Source organism: Gavia stellata, chromosome 23 (assembly GCF_030936135.1).
Source record: "Gavia stellata isolate bGavSte3 chromosome 23, bGavSte3.hap2, whole genome shotgun sequence".
Taxonomy (NCBI): Eukaryota; Metazoa; Chordata; class Aves; order Gaviiformes; family Gaviidae; genus Gavia; species Gavia stellata.
Window position 1 is genome coordinate 1,477,365 of NC_082616.1, and position 16,781 is coordinate 1,494,145.

General features: G+C 48.1%; 1 protein-coding gene across 1 annotated transcript in view; it reads left to right on the forward strand.

The window, feature by feature from the left end:
* COMMD1 (copper metabolism domain containing 1) overlaps nucleotides 1-3,442 on the forward strand; it is an 83,597-nt gene extending 80,155 nt beyond the window's left edge. The window contains exon 3 of the mRNA XM_059828535.1: nucleotides 3,313-3,442. Coding sequence (XP_059684518.1) covers nucleotides 3,313-3,420 — 108 coding nt within the window. The 3' untranslated portion in view covers nucleotides 3,421-3,442. The remainder of the gene's footprint in view (nucleotides 1-3,312) is intronic.
* The last annotated feature ends 13,339 nt before the right edge of the window (nucleotides 3,443-16,781 follow it).

Here is a 16,781-nt window from a genome sequence, read left to right on the forward strand (position 1 = left end):
CTTTTGCTGAATTTACATTCCTTTTAACTGACAAAACTTGAAGAGGGGGAAAAAAAAAGCCTCCTTATGCCTTAGGCTCGTGCAAAAACATCTCCACCAGAGCTGGGACCTTCAGTCTTCTCCTGTCCACTCACACTCACCGTGTGATTAAGCTGTAAAATCAGCTTACGTAGATCTTCAAGGCTTCATGGGCAGACCCTGGCCTGGGGAGGTCTGTTGATGGGCTCACATGACATGGGGTGCACAGTTGTGGCTGGAAAGCCACAGAAGTCAACAGGAGTTTGGCCTTGGAGTTCGTCCCGTCGAGGACTATGACCCAGGGCTGCGTAGCGTGGTACCACCACTCGTTCCCTAAAAGGTCAAGAAAGAAATCAGCCCATGGCCGTGGCATATGAGTTGAGGAAAGAGAGGTCAGGTTACGTACGGAGAGAAGAGCTGTTTTCAGATGTTGTCTGTAAAACAAGACAGGTAACGTTTTACAGATACTGGGATGATTTTAGGTTGGTGAAAGCGAGCTCAAAACTTTTTTCTGGTCAGGTCTGGGAAAATAAAGATGCTAAAACTGGGGGGGTTTAGCTGGGGGAGCTGAAGAGGCTTTGGCTTTGCAGACCCAATTTGCAGCAGTTGCACCGGTTGAGCTGACGCTGCCCATTTCTGCTGATTTCAGTGGAGAATGGTTTACTCCAGCAAGGGTCTGTGATCTGGTTTCAGCACGATGCTTCACAAAGCTTCAGGGATTAGCTAACGGATTGCTTGAGATTTGACTTTTCCAGTGCTTCCTAATTAGGGAATGTGTAGAGATGGTCCAGGATTTCGTTCAGGCTTTCTTACACAATCTCCTGCAAACACATCTTCTTCAGGCAGATCCGACCTAGATTTTTTTCAGCCCACTCCTAATCAGACAGGAAACTACAAGAAAGCCTACTGCCAAATGGAGTTAAGCTGACAAATTCCTCACCAAACATTTTCTTTCTGCACAGCGACCAGCTGTAATTGCGCTTTGCTGTAATTGTGCTTTGCAGAGGTGTTTTATACAAGGTATTTTTCCCTAAGACACGTTGATAACCATTGTCAAGGACAAGAAAAACAGGGTGAGAAAGCCCTTGCTTCCAAGTCCTAGACTTCCTATCTGTGTTGTTATAGATCTGGAATGTTTAATGCTATTTTTGTGATGTTTTGGAATGTATTAAGCAATATTATAGAGATGAACGATTAGTTTAAAAAAAAAAACAAACCACAACCTAGGGTAATAGTTTCCAATAGGATGCTGTTTATGAGTGTAATTGCTTGCCCAGGCAAAGGCTTTTCCTAATAGTCATCTGTATATTCTACATGGTATATATTTAGTTACATGACTATTACTGAACTTCACTGTTACTTCATTCAGTCAAAGTTCTCCTTAGTTCTACAAACCTTTTCTAATCAGAAGCACCCGCATATTAAATATAACTTGATCTCTGCACCTTCGTCTGTTGGCTGATTTGGTCATTAGCAGATGAGATAATAAACATTTCATGAAGACGGACTCATCCAGTGTAGCTACAGTAAATGACTTACCAGCGCCTAAGTGCCAGCATTAGGGGAGAGACAGCGATACTTGAAGACAAAAAATAGTTTGAAGTGCATGCCGCTCTCATTTTACGAGGTCTTTTTTCTTAGAAAGTTTCAAGTTTTAAGGTTTAAATCACCGTTTTGATTCCTGCCTTGAACTGTGGTAGTTGTCTGTGTGACCGATGTCCAGCACAACCTTTCCGTGCACTCGACATGCTCGGCTTCCTGACCACTGACTTCGGGCCCCTCGTTTCTTTCCCATTAGCATTCTTCTGGCAGTGCCTTTTGTGGTAATTGCGCACAAAACGATCCCCTTGCTGCCTCTGTCAGCGGTTTGGTTTGTATCTCACTTGCTGGTTTGGTTCTTATAAAAACTGAAAGAACGCAGGAATCCTTGGGAGAGCGAGAGAGGGTAAAAGGTAGAACTATTCCTGATGCCCGGGGGAAGATGCTTGCAGCGGTTCTAAAATGTACTTCGCAAAAATGGATGGGTTTAATTTGTCCGATGATTTTATCCTTGTGTATTAAATATTAATTCCATAAATGTAAAGGATGAAGTTGCGGCGGTTTGGGTGGATGCTAATTGCATGGAAAAAACATATTTTGAAAAATTATACAAATTTTAGTCTGGTAGAAAACAGATGAGACCTGGAGATGCCCTTCTGCTTTTATAAACACCACAGGGTCTGTGTTACATATAGAAATTCAGTGGGTATACAGGGATTCGGATTGCTAAAACTATTCCAATGTCTCACAAGGAAACCTCCCTCCACACTGGCTGCACTTCAATTTTCAAGTATTTTCAAATTGTTTCTCTATCGCTGATGGTGCTTTACCTGGAACAACCTTTAGCACACAGTCACGCTCCCGGCAATCTCAAACGTTTCTTCTCCCAGAGTCACTATAGGAAATATTTTGTAACTATAGCCACACCAGTGGCTAATGGACTGGAGATCTCAGGAGGACTTTTCACATTGGTGTTTGTTAATGAGTTCCACGTAATTTGAACTTTTTTATATATATATATGTATTTACACACACATATATATTCTTTATTTTTTTATATATATTCTTTATTTTCTGGGCATTTGACAAGATCCTTTTACTATATCCCAATATCCATCTTGTCAGAGAATAACTACTTTTTAAGACGTGGCAGGACTTTACAGAGCAAATCAGTGCTGCTTCTTAACTTGCTTCTAAGTTTATATTGACACTAGAGCTTGCGTGTAAGAAAAGATAAAACTCTTCTGAATTTCCAGACTGGGATGTCCTGTACAAGACCGCGGTTTGGATTTTTGTTTTCCCCTGTCTAAAATCTGTTTTTCGTATGTGACGAGCTTTGTGCGGTGGCTCTAACCACTTTGCAGTTCCCAGTGTCTGCAGCGATAGCTTTGGGGATCACCAGATTGGAAAGAAAAGCGGAAGTCTCAGATATAATTAAATTTCTACAAGTTTTGCCGAAGTCTGCAGCTAAGGAGAGACCCAAACTGATACCTGCGTTGAAAGGAAAGGCGGGCAGAGCTCAGCCTTCCTGTGCCCTCTCTGGCAGCCGCTGGCTGACCCGCTGGCACGTACTGCTCTCGCTCTGTAGGTGTGTTGCCAACCTCTGCGTCTACTGAGGTTATTTAAGTGGTACCAGGAAAAAAGGAGACACGGGACACAAATCGTCAGGCAACCAGAACGCGCTGTCCTTCCCCCATTGTATGCCTGAAAAAACATTATCTTTCTCAACTATTGTTCTTCAATTTTGTTTTGTAGGAATCGGAGTTTCTCTGTCTGGAGTTTGATGAGGCCAAGGTGAGCCAGATGCTGAAGAAACTCTCGGAAATAGAGGAGAGCATGACTTTGTTGACTCAGACCACTTGACCAAATAAAGAGGTTGCAACTCAGAAAACGAGTGACCCTTGGTACTTTTTCATAATTCCTGTTTCTGCATATAAAATAGGTAACGATTGTTAAATCCCCATTATAACCGCACAGTGCATTCACAACCAAGTACGGGCTAAGTCAGCTTTCTCCGTCCCCTCCTCCAGGCCTGTTCTCCAAGGCAGCAGCAGCGTTGTTTGCATAAAGCTTTGTGTAATCAGGCCTTTGAGTGTAGCATAGCTTTTCTCTTTTTCCCCTCAATCAATTTTTGAGTCTACCAGATGCTGTCAATACTGGGCTGGATGAACAGCAAAGGTAAATTGGCCAGTTGTGGCAGGGGAGAAATGAGCAGAAGAAACAGGCAGACTGGGGGGACTCAGGTTTATCCTTCCAAACCATGGGCTATGTAGGACAAATCCACCCGCACGAACACTGCCTGCTTAGAGTTTAAAGCCCGGGAGAGTAAATGAAGTGCAGCGAGTTCAGGGAGCAGAGACCCAAACATACATTGCTGTAATTGTGAGCCTCTACGCTGCTGAGGGTTAAATGCTTCCCAAGAGTGTGAGGTGGCCGACATTGCTGGGCCGTTCCGTCACACCTACCCAAGGCCACGGGGAGCCAGGGGACAACCTGGGGAGCATCTCTTGGGCAGTGGGAGGTGCTGCTTTCCCAAAAGGAGCAGCCCTCCTGCATGTGCTGAGCGCCTGAGCCTTCAAAGTCACTTCTGACCTGCTTCCCCGAAGGCCGGCCGCCTTCATCAGCCTTCCGGCTCTCGAGCTGTAGTGGTGCAGCCCCGGCACCGAGCTGCACGGTGTGTTTGAGAGGATGGTGCTTTGTCAGGGCACAGTTTAACCTGGCTGCTCTTGGTCCTGCTTGTTATAATGTTTGTCCTGACCTCAGAGAAGCCCCAAGTTAAACGCAGGATTTCTAGTGTGTGCATGTTCAGTGTGGAATTTGGGTAAAAGGAAAACGCCCTTGGCAGCCGGGCAGGTTAAAGCCCTGTCGATAAAATGGTTGCGTGAAGAAAGCTTCCAGAACCGGATAAGCTACGTACAGGGCACCACAATCTGACCTGCCCAGGTTGCTGTGGCTCTTGGCTGTCGCGGGCAGCCACATCTCTCTGCCGTAACGCCAAACTGCAGAGCAACCGCTACCCTTCCGGCTAGAGAGGACTGAGCAGAAATGTTTTCAGTTTCAGATGTTTCCCTTCAGGGGTGCCACCTTGTCGGCCTTGTCACAGCAGGATGTATAACTACACTTACCGGCTTATCAATGCAGGAACACATGGAGGGGCTGTTCTGAGCGGGCGAACTAATGCTTGTATGGAGCATGATGGTCCCTGCCGGGGAACTGCCTGGTAGTCCATAAAATGGCGACGGACCAGCTGGAGATGACACCAGCTCGCTGTTTCGCTTTGCTACTTAACAGGAAGGCGTGCACACACATTTGGTTAGAGGCTACATTGATTCTCTCCATTTTATTTTAGCTTCATAAGCAATCTCCTCCTGAGCTAAAATTATATTGCCGGCTTGTACCAAGACAGAGATGACAACATGAAATGTTCTTGTGCCATAACTAAAGTACTCCTCATTGCTTCTCCTTGTGAATTTATTGCTTGTGGAGTTGCCAGATTGTACTTGGAAGCAAACTCTCTCTTCAGAGCAAGGGAAGGGCACCTTTTCCCATCTGCCTGGTCAGAAGGGAAAGCATCACCCAAGCCAATTTGTATCACTGCGTTGGGAACTAACATTTCCTTTCCCGTGCCAGTCCCACTGCCACCTCATCTCTTACAGCCACCTGGTTGTCCCCTCCGTCTCCTGGAGGGACTGCGCAGCCCCCGTCTCCTCGCTTTCCCCATCTGCCTCCAGCTGATGCTTGTCAGAGTGGAACTGGACTGTGACCACCAACCGATCCTCACACTGGTCCCCAGGTAACCGGCTGCCGGTGCGGGTGTGAAATGCTGAGTGGTTGCCCATTCTCTGAGCTTTCCACTTGCTTTTTTAGCAAAGTTCATTAAAATGTTTTTCTGTGGTTTAGAGCATGTTCAAAAACAAAAATAAATCAAGTTCAGGGAAGGATCATGATCTTAAGTAACTTGCACCGTGTCAAACATACTTATTGTTTTATTTTAACATGGTCAGAGGATAGGAAAATGTGCTATAAATGGAAATTAAGAGAAACAAACTGGGAACAGATGTCAGGAAGTATTATTTCATACAAAGAATAATAAATATGTGAAATGGCTAACCAGGCAAGGAGGGTAAGGCAAAAAACGTCAGGGTCATTTAAGAAATAATTGGATACTTTCCTGTAGAGGTGAGAAGTTAAAAAGGGACACATTTTTACGGGTGGCCGCTTCTCTCTCTTCCCAATCCTCCCTCCCCTGAATATCTAATGCTCCTGATTTTCTTCTTGGTGGATGTTTGTAAACTACCGTGCAAAACCAGCAAAAATAAAGCTGACTGTTTTGGGGACCACACTCTGCCTGGCCCTTGGTAAGGGCACAGGAGTGTCACTGGGCAGCATAATCATTTCTGCTTCACGAGGTTTGATGTGGGCTGGGAAAGAGGATGCTGCGCTTCCCCATACTGCCATAATGCCCAGCTGCTACTGGGGCACGGAGAACAGATTTCCCCCTTGAGGAGGACCATGCCTTCCTACTGAGATGGTTTATGTGTGTGTCCGTCCAGCTGTCCCTCCCTGCAGAGTTTTGAACCTATTGGCCACTTTTGGCTGAACTTGGAGGAGAAGAGGCTTCCGACGCTGCTCTGCTTTGCTTCCTTGAGTGAAGGACACAAGCACCCGTGGCTTTTTGTTGGGATTGATGGGTGTTACTAGTTATTGATGGTCCCACTAAGTATCTCTGTGGTGTTGGCAAATGAAAGCTGCTGCTTACGCACTTCAGGAGAGATTTCAAATTCCTTCCCCGAAGCCCAGATGTAAACCAGACTCGGCCCGAACACGTGGCTGGGCTGCTCCCGCTGTGGCTGGGGCCACGCGTGGATGCTAGTCTCTTGCGTGGGTCTGTCCGAGCAGACATCCCAGCACAGCCCTGTTGGCCATCGGGGCCTCATCCTGTTTTGGAGACCACTGCTGCCCGCCATGGCACCAGCTCCCATGCCTGTGTGCTGAGCTGCGCCAGCAGTCTGACACCAGGTCCAACACCTCCTCCTCTTCTTTCCCTCAGGGGAGCAGCCACATGGCAGCGTGTCCTGAGCCACCGGTCGAGCCTGCTGGGCAGTTTGTAGATTTACAGCAGGGACAGGAGCAGCTCAGCACAGCCAGAGGAGGACAGTGAGGGAGGTGGGGAAGCAGGGGGAGAAAGGGCTGAAGGAGGGCCCCTGCCTGAGTCCCACTTGAGAGAGTTTTCCCTGCCCGGTCCTCAAAAGCAGCCAGGGAGGGAGCTGGGACACAACTCATGCCACACTCCAATGTCCTTAACCTCAGAAAACTCCCCCTTATACCTGCCCCCCTGCAGGTATACCTGCCTGAGATCTGCCCAATCTCTATCCTTCCTGGTTTACTAACAACTAAAAATCACTCGCAGGTGGGACTGCCGTGTGCCGCCAGGCTGGGGCAGGCTTGGTTTCAATCAAAGCCTGGATATTTACTCTAACGTGCATCATGTTGGCGGAGGCAGGGCGGGGAGCGGCCAGGTAGATGCTGCTCAGGCAGAGGATGGCACCCGGCAGCACCAGCAATTTCCTCCGGTCCCACTTTGCTGGCACTGACCTGGGTGACGGCTCACCGAAGCCACGGTGTATTTGCCCCGTGGTGAGCGAGGGCTGCCGCTGCAGCTCTGGCACCGTATATGTGACTACTCCAGATGTGCAACTCCAGATGTGAAGCCCATCCCAAGCTCTGCTGCTTCTTACCGAAGACTCACAAGCAGCAGCCACATGTTGTTGCAACCTTCAGCTGGTTCTTCCTCAGATGTCATCTTTTGCACTGCTAAAATGCCCTCCAATTTATTCATGCAATTGCTTCTTGTTTTCTGGGAATTCCTCCAAGTTGCCACTCGTTTATGATCTGGTGCTCCCTAAAATATCTGCAAGTGCTGTCACCTTCAATCACACATTACACAATTGGCAAGCCCTGCACTCGCTCTCTGCTTGGCAAGTCGATTCCTCTTAGCGCAATTTTTTTTCTTGGTCCGCGTATTCCCAGAACTGCTGAATTTTTTGAGTATTTTTCTAGGCATATCTGTATTTGAAAAAAATAATAGTTTGGGCACACCATGTTTTTCCAAATCCAAGCCAAGCAAGTGCTGTATTTCATAAAGCTTTGGGGCATGGAAAGCAGCAGATGACGAGGCATACTTATTTTATATCGGTGTTGATTTACTTTCCCATTGTTCAGGTTACTTAGTCTCATTTATTTTACATTTTTATTTTTCTTTCTTACAGGTCCTTTTTGCAAATGTAAATATCAGAATTAATGTTTGTGCTTTTACTGTGTTTCACGGGAGGGTTTTCGCTGGAGTCGATGACCTCCACATTTTATTGTACTTTAACTTTTTGATAAACTGGTTGATATTTTGAGAGATTTTCTTTTCTGTATGTCAGTTCTTTGCTATCTATCGATAAAATAAATCGCTTACCGTCTTTCTGAGGAGATTTCCTGATATTTACCAACGATTTGTAGATGTGCAAGTCTCTGAGAAGTTTTGCCTGGTGACTCACGCTTGCCCCACGTTGCTCACAGAAATCTTTCCTTCCTCTTCTGAGGAGTTTCAACAGTTTATTTCTTTATTCCAAATATTTATAAAGAGGCGCTCAGTCAGTGCCGGGGACAGAGGGAGCCTTTTTAAGAAGGCGGTACAGCATGGCGATGGCCGGGCAGGTGGAGTGCAGCTGTCCTTCCCAGCAGCCGCTGGCGACTTTTTAATGCATTACGTTTCATGTGGCTTGCGACCGGAAAAATAGATGATGACTCCTCGCCTTGGAGCCGGGCCTGTTAAAATCCGCCTCTTAAATTATTCCCAAATCCCAGGGAAGCGGGGCTCAGGGTGCCGTTTTATTCAACGTGGAGGCCAGACTGCGCTCCTGGGCCTCCCTCACCATGTCGAGAGGTAAAGGTGGCGGCGCAGCTGACAGGCAGCTGTCACCATCGATGCTTTCTCCCCTCAGCGCAGCAAAATAAATCTGTTTCTACCCGTAAAGGTTACCCTGGTTTAGCCAAGCCTTACCAAAGCTGCAGATGAGTCCCCCTTTCCTCAAAAGGGATGTGCATGCACCAACAAAAATGCCTTTTCCCAGCAGTGTGAATCCCATGAGTGATCCCCGGGGCCATCAGAGTCCCCAGAGGACATGATGTGTCACCTCCCACGAATGGGTGGCGAGGGAGATGCAGCTACAACCTCACCTGGTGCAAATCCACCTCTCAACTGCCAGTACCACTTGGGTAGGATTATTTTGGGATATCACCTGAGTTTGTTGTCCCAGCACAAAATCCATGGGTGGCAGAGGCTGGATCTACAAAGCTTTCCTCCCAGACGTAATGGGGTTGATCACCCCCATGCTCAAATCCCCAAATGCCTTGCCCTTCCTCCTTCCTTTTCGTGGTAGCAAGGCAGATCTTGAAATGCAGGAAATTGCAGGAAAACAGGTTTTAAAGCATCTCGGAGGGAGGAGACCAGGGCAGCGGGGGAAGGAGAGCTTGCCTGGGGTATTTGGCCCCAGGGCATTTTGCAGGTGGCTCTTAGTGTTATTGCAGCAAGCAGGGCCCAAGGGGAGGTCCGTGAAATGCAGCGCTGTCAGAAGACATCAGCCAACAGGGAGGTACGAAATATTTCTCCGAAGACGTTTTCTTGTTTCTTACCTCCCCTGAGCACAGGTGACCTGGAGCTCGCATTTTACTTCATTTAGCAGCTGGCCGCGCTGAAACTCCGGCACTCAGCCATTAGCTTTCATAATGAGATGGTATTGGAGAAAACGTAAAACCAGGTAATTGAATAAATGGCATTTTTGGATGCTGGTGTCTCAGGCCCCTGAGGAGTGATGTTTTACAGGAGTGGATGGGGGGAAAAACAACGATCGCAGCACAAAACCCAAAGCCATAGTGCTTCTGAGCGGAGCCTGGAAAGAAACATTCATCATTTGGGATGGATGATACGTAATTTCTCTGCCATATTTCCTGAGCTTTCTGGCCAGCTGGCAGCCCTGGCTGAATACAGCACTACCGGGAAATTATATGATATACTGCATTTTACTAATAAGTGGCACTCTTCCTGCCTTGCAAATCAAACCATGTAGAGCATTAGAGTCTTCATGGCATCTCTGGCCTTGGCAGTGAAAGAAGAAAATAAGCAAAGCCACGTCAGGAGACGGCAGGCTCAAGCAGAGAGAGGTGTCCATTTGATCGCAGCCGCCTGCGGGCGGCTCAGGGCTCTCCCTGTGCTCCCAAAACATGGCAGCCCCACCACCACCACCCTCTGCAAAATATCTGGTGGCTTGGTGAGCCCTGGCCCAGGCATCCCCTAAAATAAATTTGCTACTGCAGAACCTCAGGATAAATCTGCATTTTTCTACGGCCGTAGAGTGCGTAAAGCTAATCCCCTGCTCCAAGATCCTGCAAGGCGATGGCATGCAGAAGTACAAGGTTAAAAAACGCCGTCAAGACGCAGAGGCCAGGAAACATAAATACCTTTCAAGCAATCCTTAGGCACGTCAGGAGACAAGCAAACAAAGCAACTGGAATTTATAAACTTACATAATTAATTTTTCTTTGCGGGGAGAACAAACATTCCCATGTTCCAGCTCTCTCAGGGCCTTTGACAATCGGGCTCCTTTCTATAAATAATGTTATGTAAGTTTATACATTTCAATTAGCGCTTGTTCTAGCCTCTCGCAGCCCAAGGATGTTTTCACTCCAGTTTACTATTTAGGCTGTGGATAGATCATTTTGCCTTGGTGCATCTATAATGTGATTTAAATTAAGATGCTTGCAAGCAGCATAATAGTAATGAAACGGTCTCTGGAAAACATTGGCACGTCCCCAGTGAGAATGAAAGAGAGAAATGAGCTTTACATTGCAGCGTCCTACAAAATGTCTGCACCCTCCTCTGCAGGGCTGGAGCAGGATTTCTCTGTCCGAGGACACGGCCTGCGAAGGGAGAGGGCTCGTACCTGAGCTGTGCCACGGGGCCACCAGTGACGTGGTGTAATGGCCACGGCTGTTTCTTTTCCAGAGCAGGGACATCTCTGAGTCATCCTACAGCCCTGTAACTACAACGTACTGCAGTCAGAACCGGCAGAAATGCTTAACCCCGGCAGCTTAATCCCCAGCCATTGCAAATTAGTACAGCTCCATTAACTTCAGAGGACTATTTACATGGGGGAGGTTAAATATGTACAGGATCAAGCACAGAACCTGCAGTGATTTCGTACATGAGGCAGTGGTTTACTAATTTACGATGCTAGATCTCATCTGTGCTGCGTGCTGGTTTCTGAAGTTTTATTTATTTATAGTGAGCACAGCCATGTCAGAGGGATTTCTCTATTGAGCAGCACGAAGAAAACCCTTCATTTACTCTGATTATGTTGCTGATTTCAGTCCCTAGTTCAGGAGGTATCTTCCCTCCAGGTCGTTTTTCAGTAACCCGTAGGTATGAGGCTGGATATTAAAACGTGGTATGTGGATTATTTCATTTCCCTTTGCCCTGTTTTTTATTTCTGAAGTTTATCTGCAGATCCTACAATAACAAGATAAAAGCTTTCTGATCTCCTTCTTTGATATATTGTAATTCTCATACGCTGAGGGCCACATCCTGCACCCCGGGCGGTACCGCTGGCCTCCACTCATTGCAATGAGGTCCGGATGGTAATGGGTCTGTGTAACTGAGCAATGCGGCATGGCAAATGGCCTGTGGCCTCTGAGGTGGCTTTTACGAGCATGAATACACGTAAAAAGGTTACAGGGGATCCATGGGGCCTGGGGGAAATCAGATGAGCCCTGAGCACCTGCGAGAAGCCATCAGCAGCCGGATGGGCAGGAGCTTCCCAGCTGGGAGTGAGGCCCCTGGGTGCAGTGCGAGCTGGGCACCCAACGTGCTGGATGGGTGCCTGCACCCAGGGACCAGCATGGAGGACGTGGGGAGCAGTGGGGCCAAAACCAGGGCTTGTAAGTGCTGTCCTGCCTGGATCCCCAGAGAGCTGGCACAAAAATGAGGATGCCCTCCGTCTCCCTCTGGACAGGGCCTCACAAGTGCCTCCAAGGAAGCTTTCAAACAGCCCAGCTAGGTCCCACCCCAACCCTGCAGCCCTAGGAGCCAGCCACCGCTGACCCCCTGAGACAGGGCCGCTCTCCCCACCCTCATTTTGGAGACCCTTCTGCTCATGTCATGCAAAGGAGCAGCCTCCAGCGAGGAGTGCCAGCCCCAAGCCCCGGTGGCGAAACGCTGTGCCACCGCCGCTGGCCTGCAACCCCTGTGGGCTGAGCAGGATTTCACTCCAGTGGCGGCTGCAAGCGCTTTGCCAAACTATTGGGAGTGTCTTGAAAAACCTCCCGCGCATGGTGTTGGCTTAGTTTTCTTTGCCACCCAGAAACAGCCAGCTTGGATGTCAGCACCCTTCCAGATACAGGACTGGTTTTAATTGGAGTCACCTTACCCAAGCTGGCATCGCAAGAGTCCAAGGGAAATCACGCAGCAGAGCCTCATCCAGGACATGCCTGAAGTCAAGCTCGTTTAAAAAATCTAAGTTACATGTGAGGACTGGCAGTTTTCCCACGGCTGCGGTTTTGCTGGTGCTTAAACCCGCATCAGCTAAAAAATAAAACCAAAATGGAAGTGATTCAGCTGAAGTGGGCCCAGTACATTTTTTTCCTAAGTGCCAACAGTTTTCTCACCTTCAGAGAGACTCGGTTGCAGCCTCTGCTGCCTGGCAGGTTTCAGTTTTGCAGCTCTTCAGGTCTTGCTGCAAAATGCTGTGGGATGCCTCTGAATGGAGGTAGGGAGAGGTGTAAGGGGCTCACGCTTCCGGGACACAAAAAAGATGTTTTTTACATAGCAGGTGCCTTTTTGCTGTTTGCAAAACAATTATTGTCCGGTTTCTGCTGATACAGAAGTTGAATCTCAAGTGGATTCTTCTCCATCCTCTCGCCTGCACTCTGCACTGCTGTGCCTTCTGTCTGCTAGGAAAAGGACCCTCACTGGGAAGAAAACGCTGTTAGTTACTGCAGCCTTTGTCTGAAAAAGGCAGGTATGTCCTTCTAGCACAGGGAAACACTGACTTTAATCCAAGCAGCTCAGGGAGTAATTATTCTTAGCAAATGTGAATCAATACGAGCACAATGCAGCTCTGCCCACAGCTTGCAAATGGCAGCAGGCAACGGAGCAGGGGCAAGTTTCTTTCCACCATTGCTAGCCTGCCCTGCTTCGCCCACAAGAGCAAGCTGCAATGCTCAGAAAATAAGTGGTGCTCTGGAGGACGTGGATGGGTGTGCCAATCTCTTCAACCTGAGTGGTTTTGCCAAAGCTGAACATACCACTCGCCATCTCCTCCACGTCACCAAGGCATAAAAGCAACGGGAAGTGGAGCAAAACAGCTCAGTAGTGGTTGCTCTTCCTGCACTGGTTTGTGTGCGTGTGTCGGGGGGAGAAAGTGGGGAAAACGACTGTGTGAGGAGGCCACTGAAATGTGTTCGTATCGCTGGCAAGCCTTGCTGACAAGCCTTGCTGACAAGCCTTGCCTACCCTGGGAGAGGCTCTTTGCTTGGCTGAATTCCAGCCTCAAACATTTGGGTGGGAAAAAACATGTTCATTCCCGGAGGAACTGAGATGCCCCAGCTCCCATTGCATGTCGCCTTTGCATTTTTATTTTTTTCTCATCTTCAGGGTTTGAAAGTCAGGGTTGCCGCCGAAGTGGTCGCATGCCACAGGATCAATCTTTAGGCTCCTGTTGTTATTTAAATTTTAACCTCTTATCTTGTGTTCTTATCCTCCTTGGCCACAGAAGCACACTCAGGTTGGTCCCATGCTTTCCAGGTGTCCTCTAGCCACACCACTCTGTCCACAAAAATCAGATAGACCTGTGTCCTGGATAAGCTTTGGTCCAGCACAGAAAATTAATTCCAGCTCACCGGCCTTACGGGAGCATTTGACCCAGGAGAACTAGGTGAGTATTTGCAAGAGGGAGGCTGGGAAGCATTTCAGTACATGTGTGCCTGCAGCCAGCAGCATTTTTGTCCCAGGTGGCGGGGGCAAGCTTTGGAGCAGCGGCTGTGGTGCTAGGAGACATCATTAATATTATGGGATGAGGTGTGAGGGGTCTGGGCGAAGCACTTCCTTCACGTAAATGACTACCAGCCATGGTGGACTTACAGGTGCTCCCTGTGGAGAGGAGTTAGTCAGTGTTTCAATGAGACAGGTGCTGGTCCCTCGCAGCGAGCTGCTGCCAGGGAGAAGGCACTGACCGTGTTCACAAGGGTGGCTACAAGCAGGTACCTGGGAATCCTGGGCAATACACAGGTTCAAGGAAAAATCCCGTGTCCGCTGCTTTCCAGTAGCTGGGGAAGGACGTGCCTGCAGCTGCTGCGATGAGCCCAGGAGATGTGACGGGACGGGACGTGCTGCGACGTGGCTCCCCCGGGAAAGCAGCCCATGGTCCCCAGGGGCGAGCGCCCCACGGCTGGGCCCCGTCTCACCGCAACCTGGCTGCGTCTGACTTCTCTCGCTCTTGCTTTGCTTCTGTGAAACAGGAAGAGCGAGATAACCTTGAAGATTTTATAACCTGAGACTCGTTCCTACTTCTCCTTTGCTCCTGGCAATGTACCAATTATTAATTAACAGGCAAATGCTAGAGAAAAGGCCAATGTACATAGCTCATTTCCATAGCTGTAAACGTGGCAGCCCCCCAATCAGCTTTTATTCCAGTGAACCCAATTGCTATGACAGCAATGAATAAATAGCCTGGAAAAAAATAGAAACGATTTTGAACTTGATAAGAAATGAGAGTTCAATCCTTTTAAAAGACGCTCTTTTCTGGCTGTCGTGCATATCACGCTACCTTTGGAAAAACTCAGGCAAGAAGAATTCATGTCACCAAGTGACGTGACACTAATGCCCTGAAGGTACAGCTTCCCTGTAACCAGCCCCTGGGAAATGTTTGATGCTCTGCAACTCATTGGCAAGGGCTCTGCACTGGATCTCATAATTTGCATCACGATGCTGAGTGAAGGTGGTATTTTTGAATATGTAGATTCAGACCAAATTAAAGTGTGTTTGTGACAACAGCTGCAATCAAAAGCACTCGCTTGCTTTCTCAGGAGAAAGAAAAATAAAGCAACAATTTACTACTGTGTCCATAACAAAGCTCAGCTTTACAGACCTGAAACATGAAAATCCTGCTTCCTTTCTAATCAAGCAAACTGCAGAACAATTTTAACACCAAATTTTTCAGGGCTTCCTTCATTTCAGCCAAGCACAACCAGCCATCCAGGAGAGGTTGTACACCTGTGTTTAGATGCTGTCCCTCATGTCCTGCTTCATCCTACCGTGCACGCTGGAGGTGGCTCAGGGACTGTACTCCCTGCCAGTCACACTGGCAGGTGTAATTAGTGCCTACTCCATCGTCAGTGCTTTAAAAAGTGTATTTTTATGAGGTTACTCCTTACTCTGGCACCCCACTACCTGTCTCAACAGCTGGATACAGAAATCCTCTTTCCCAGCAGGCCCTGACAAAGCAACATCAACAGCAAAAGCCTGGGAACAGCGTGTCTGGGTGCTTTTAAGAACCAGTTCCCATTAATTAATGTATAAGGTTGTATCAGGTCATGACACGGGATGATGGGGCATCAGGTGGATTCGTGTCCTCACTTGACAGTGTTGTTTTCTCCTGTATCGGTGGCTATAAGCAATAGGGCCTGTTGAAAAGGGAGAAAGAGATGTAAATAAAATAAAATACATATAAATCTGAGCGTGACCGAGGTGCTTTTAAACATGACCCCTCCTTTAAGCCCCGGTGGGGACAGGGACGTACGGGGAGGTGTCCTGGTCCCCAGGAAGAGCATGTGGGGCAGGAGGGAAGGAGGCTGCTTTGGAGTGAAGCCTGAAGGGAGGACGTCACGGCGGGCTGGGGGGAGAGTTTCTTCATGGGATTGTTTTGTGCTAATGAGACTTTATTAAACCTGACGACTGACAGAGGAGATTTGAGTTCAGAGCTAGAGCGGTTTTCGTGCCGTCATAGCAGGCCCCACTGAAGCCCTGCAGCCCCTGTTCTGGGACAGAGCTACCGTTACTCCTACCGGGACCTGTTAATGGGCAGCATCAGGTAAGAAACCTCCCCAGGCTTAACACTTCACTTGGCGTGATGCACGGATTCGGCGAAGGTCGAGCCACCTGCACTCAGGGGAGCGAGCTCCTGCCTTACCCCTCCCTGAGGTTTTTAGGGTGGGGGTATCACAGTTAGGCAACGGTTTGAAAATACGCTGTGCTCGGTGGCGATGTCGGTTCTAGGTATTCTTCCCCCTTTCAGCTAATTTTTGAGGCTCAGCTGCCAATTGGATTAGGGAATACACTTGGATTAAAACACCTCCCCCCCCCAAGGTTTCTCAACGCAGCCCCGTGACCAGCTGAGTCGGTGCGATTACAGAGGAGCAGGCACGGCCGTGGGTGTGGGACCGGGAGAAGGGAGAAATGTCTTTCCCCCAAAGACAGCAGACCATTTCACCATCGTCCAAACTTTCCAGCTTTCATGTGTTTTTCCAGGCTCCTTAGCACCCAGTGTTACGTGACACACTGTTCTAGCTGATTTTTGTTTTCCTTTTTTTTGGTAATTGATCTCAAAACATATTGTTATGAAACCTCCTGTGCAGTGGAGCCAAGCTCCTGGCTGCCAGACGCCTAATTCTCCTTTCGAGCCTTGTGTTACTTAATGGACAAAGATGCTTGCCGATTTAGGGCAATTCCTCCCTTTGCTGTAATCCTTTGATGAAAAGGACAGCTTTACTCAAACGTGAAGTACATATATAAATATTTGAAGAGGAATGAAATACACAATGTCCCTCCCAATGCATCGTGGATGGGGATGTTCCTTCCAGACTCCTGAAGGAGATTTTGGAGCAGCTCCAGAAGACTGGCTGCAGGTTTTCTAATTTTTCCAACATTTAATGACACAGAGCATGGGGAGCTCAGTGCGTGCTGTGGGTACTCATGCTGTTTACCAAACCAGTCGTGTTTATGGCTGTGCACATCAGCTACTGAGTCTTGGTGAAAACGGGCGCTGTAAAATGGAAGTGCATGAACGTGTATTTTCGTGGATCGTAGGGACACGTTTACCTCTCCTTTTGCAGTGAAAAGTTTTTAAACGACTGTGCCGGATGACATTGAGATAATTGCTTTGGTTGGGCCTCTCCTTATATTG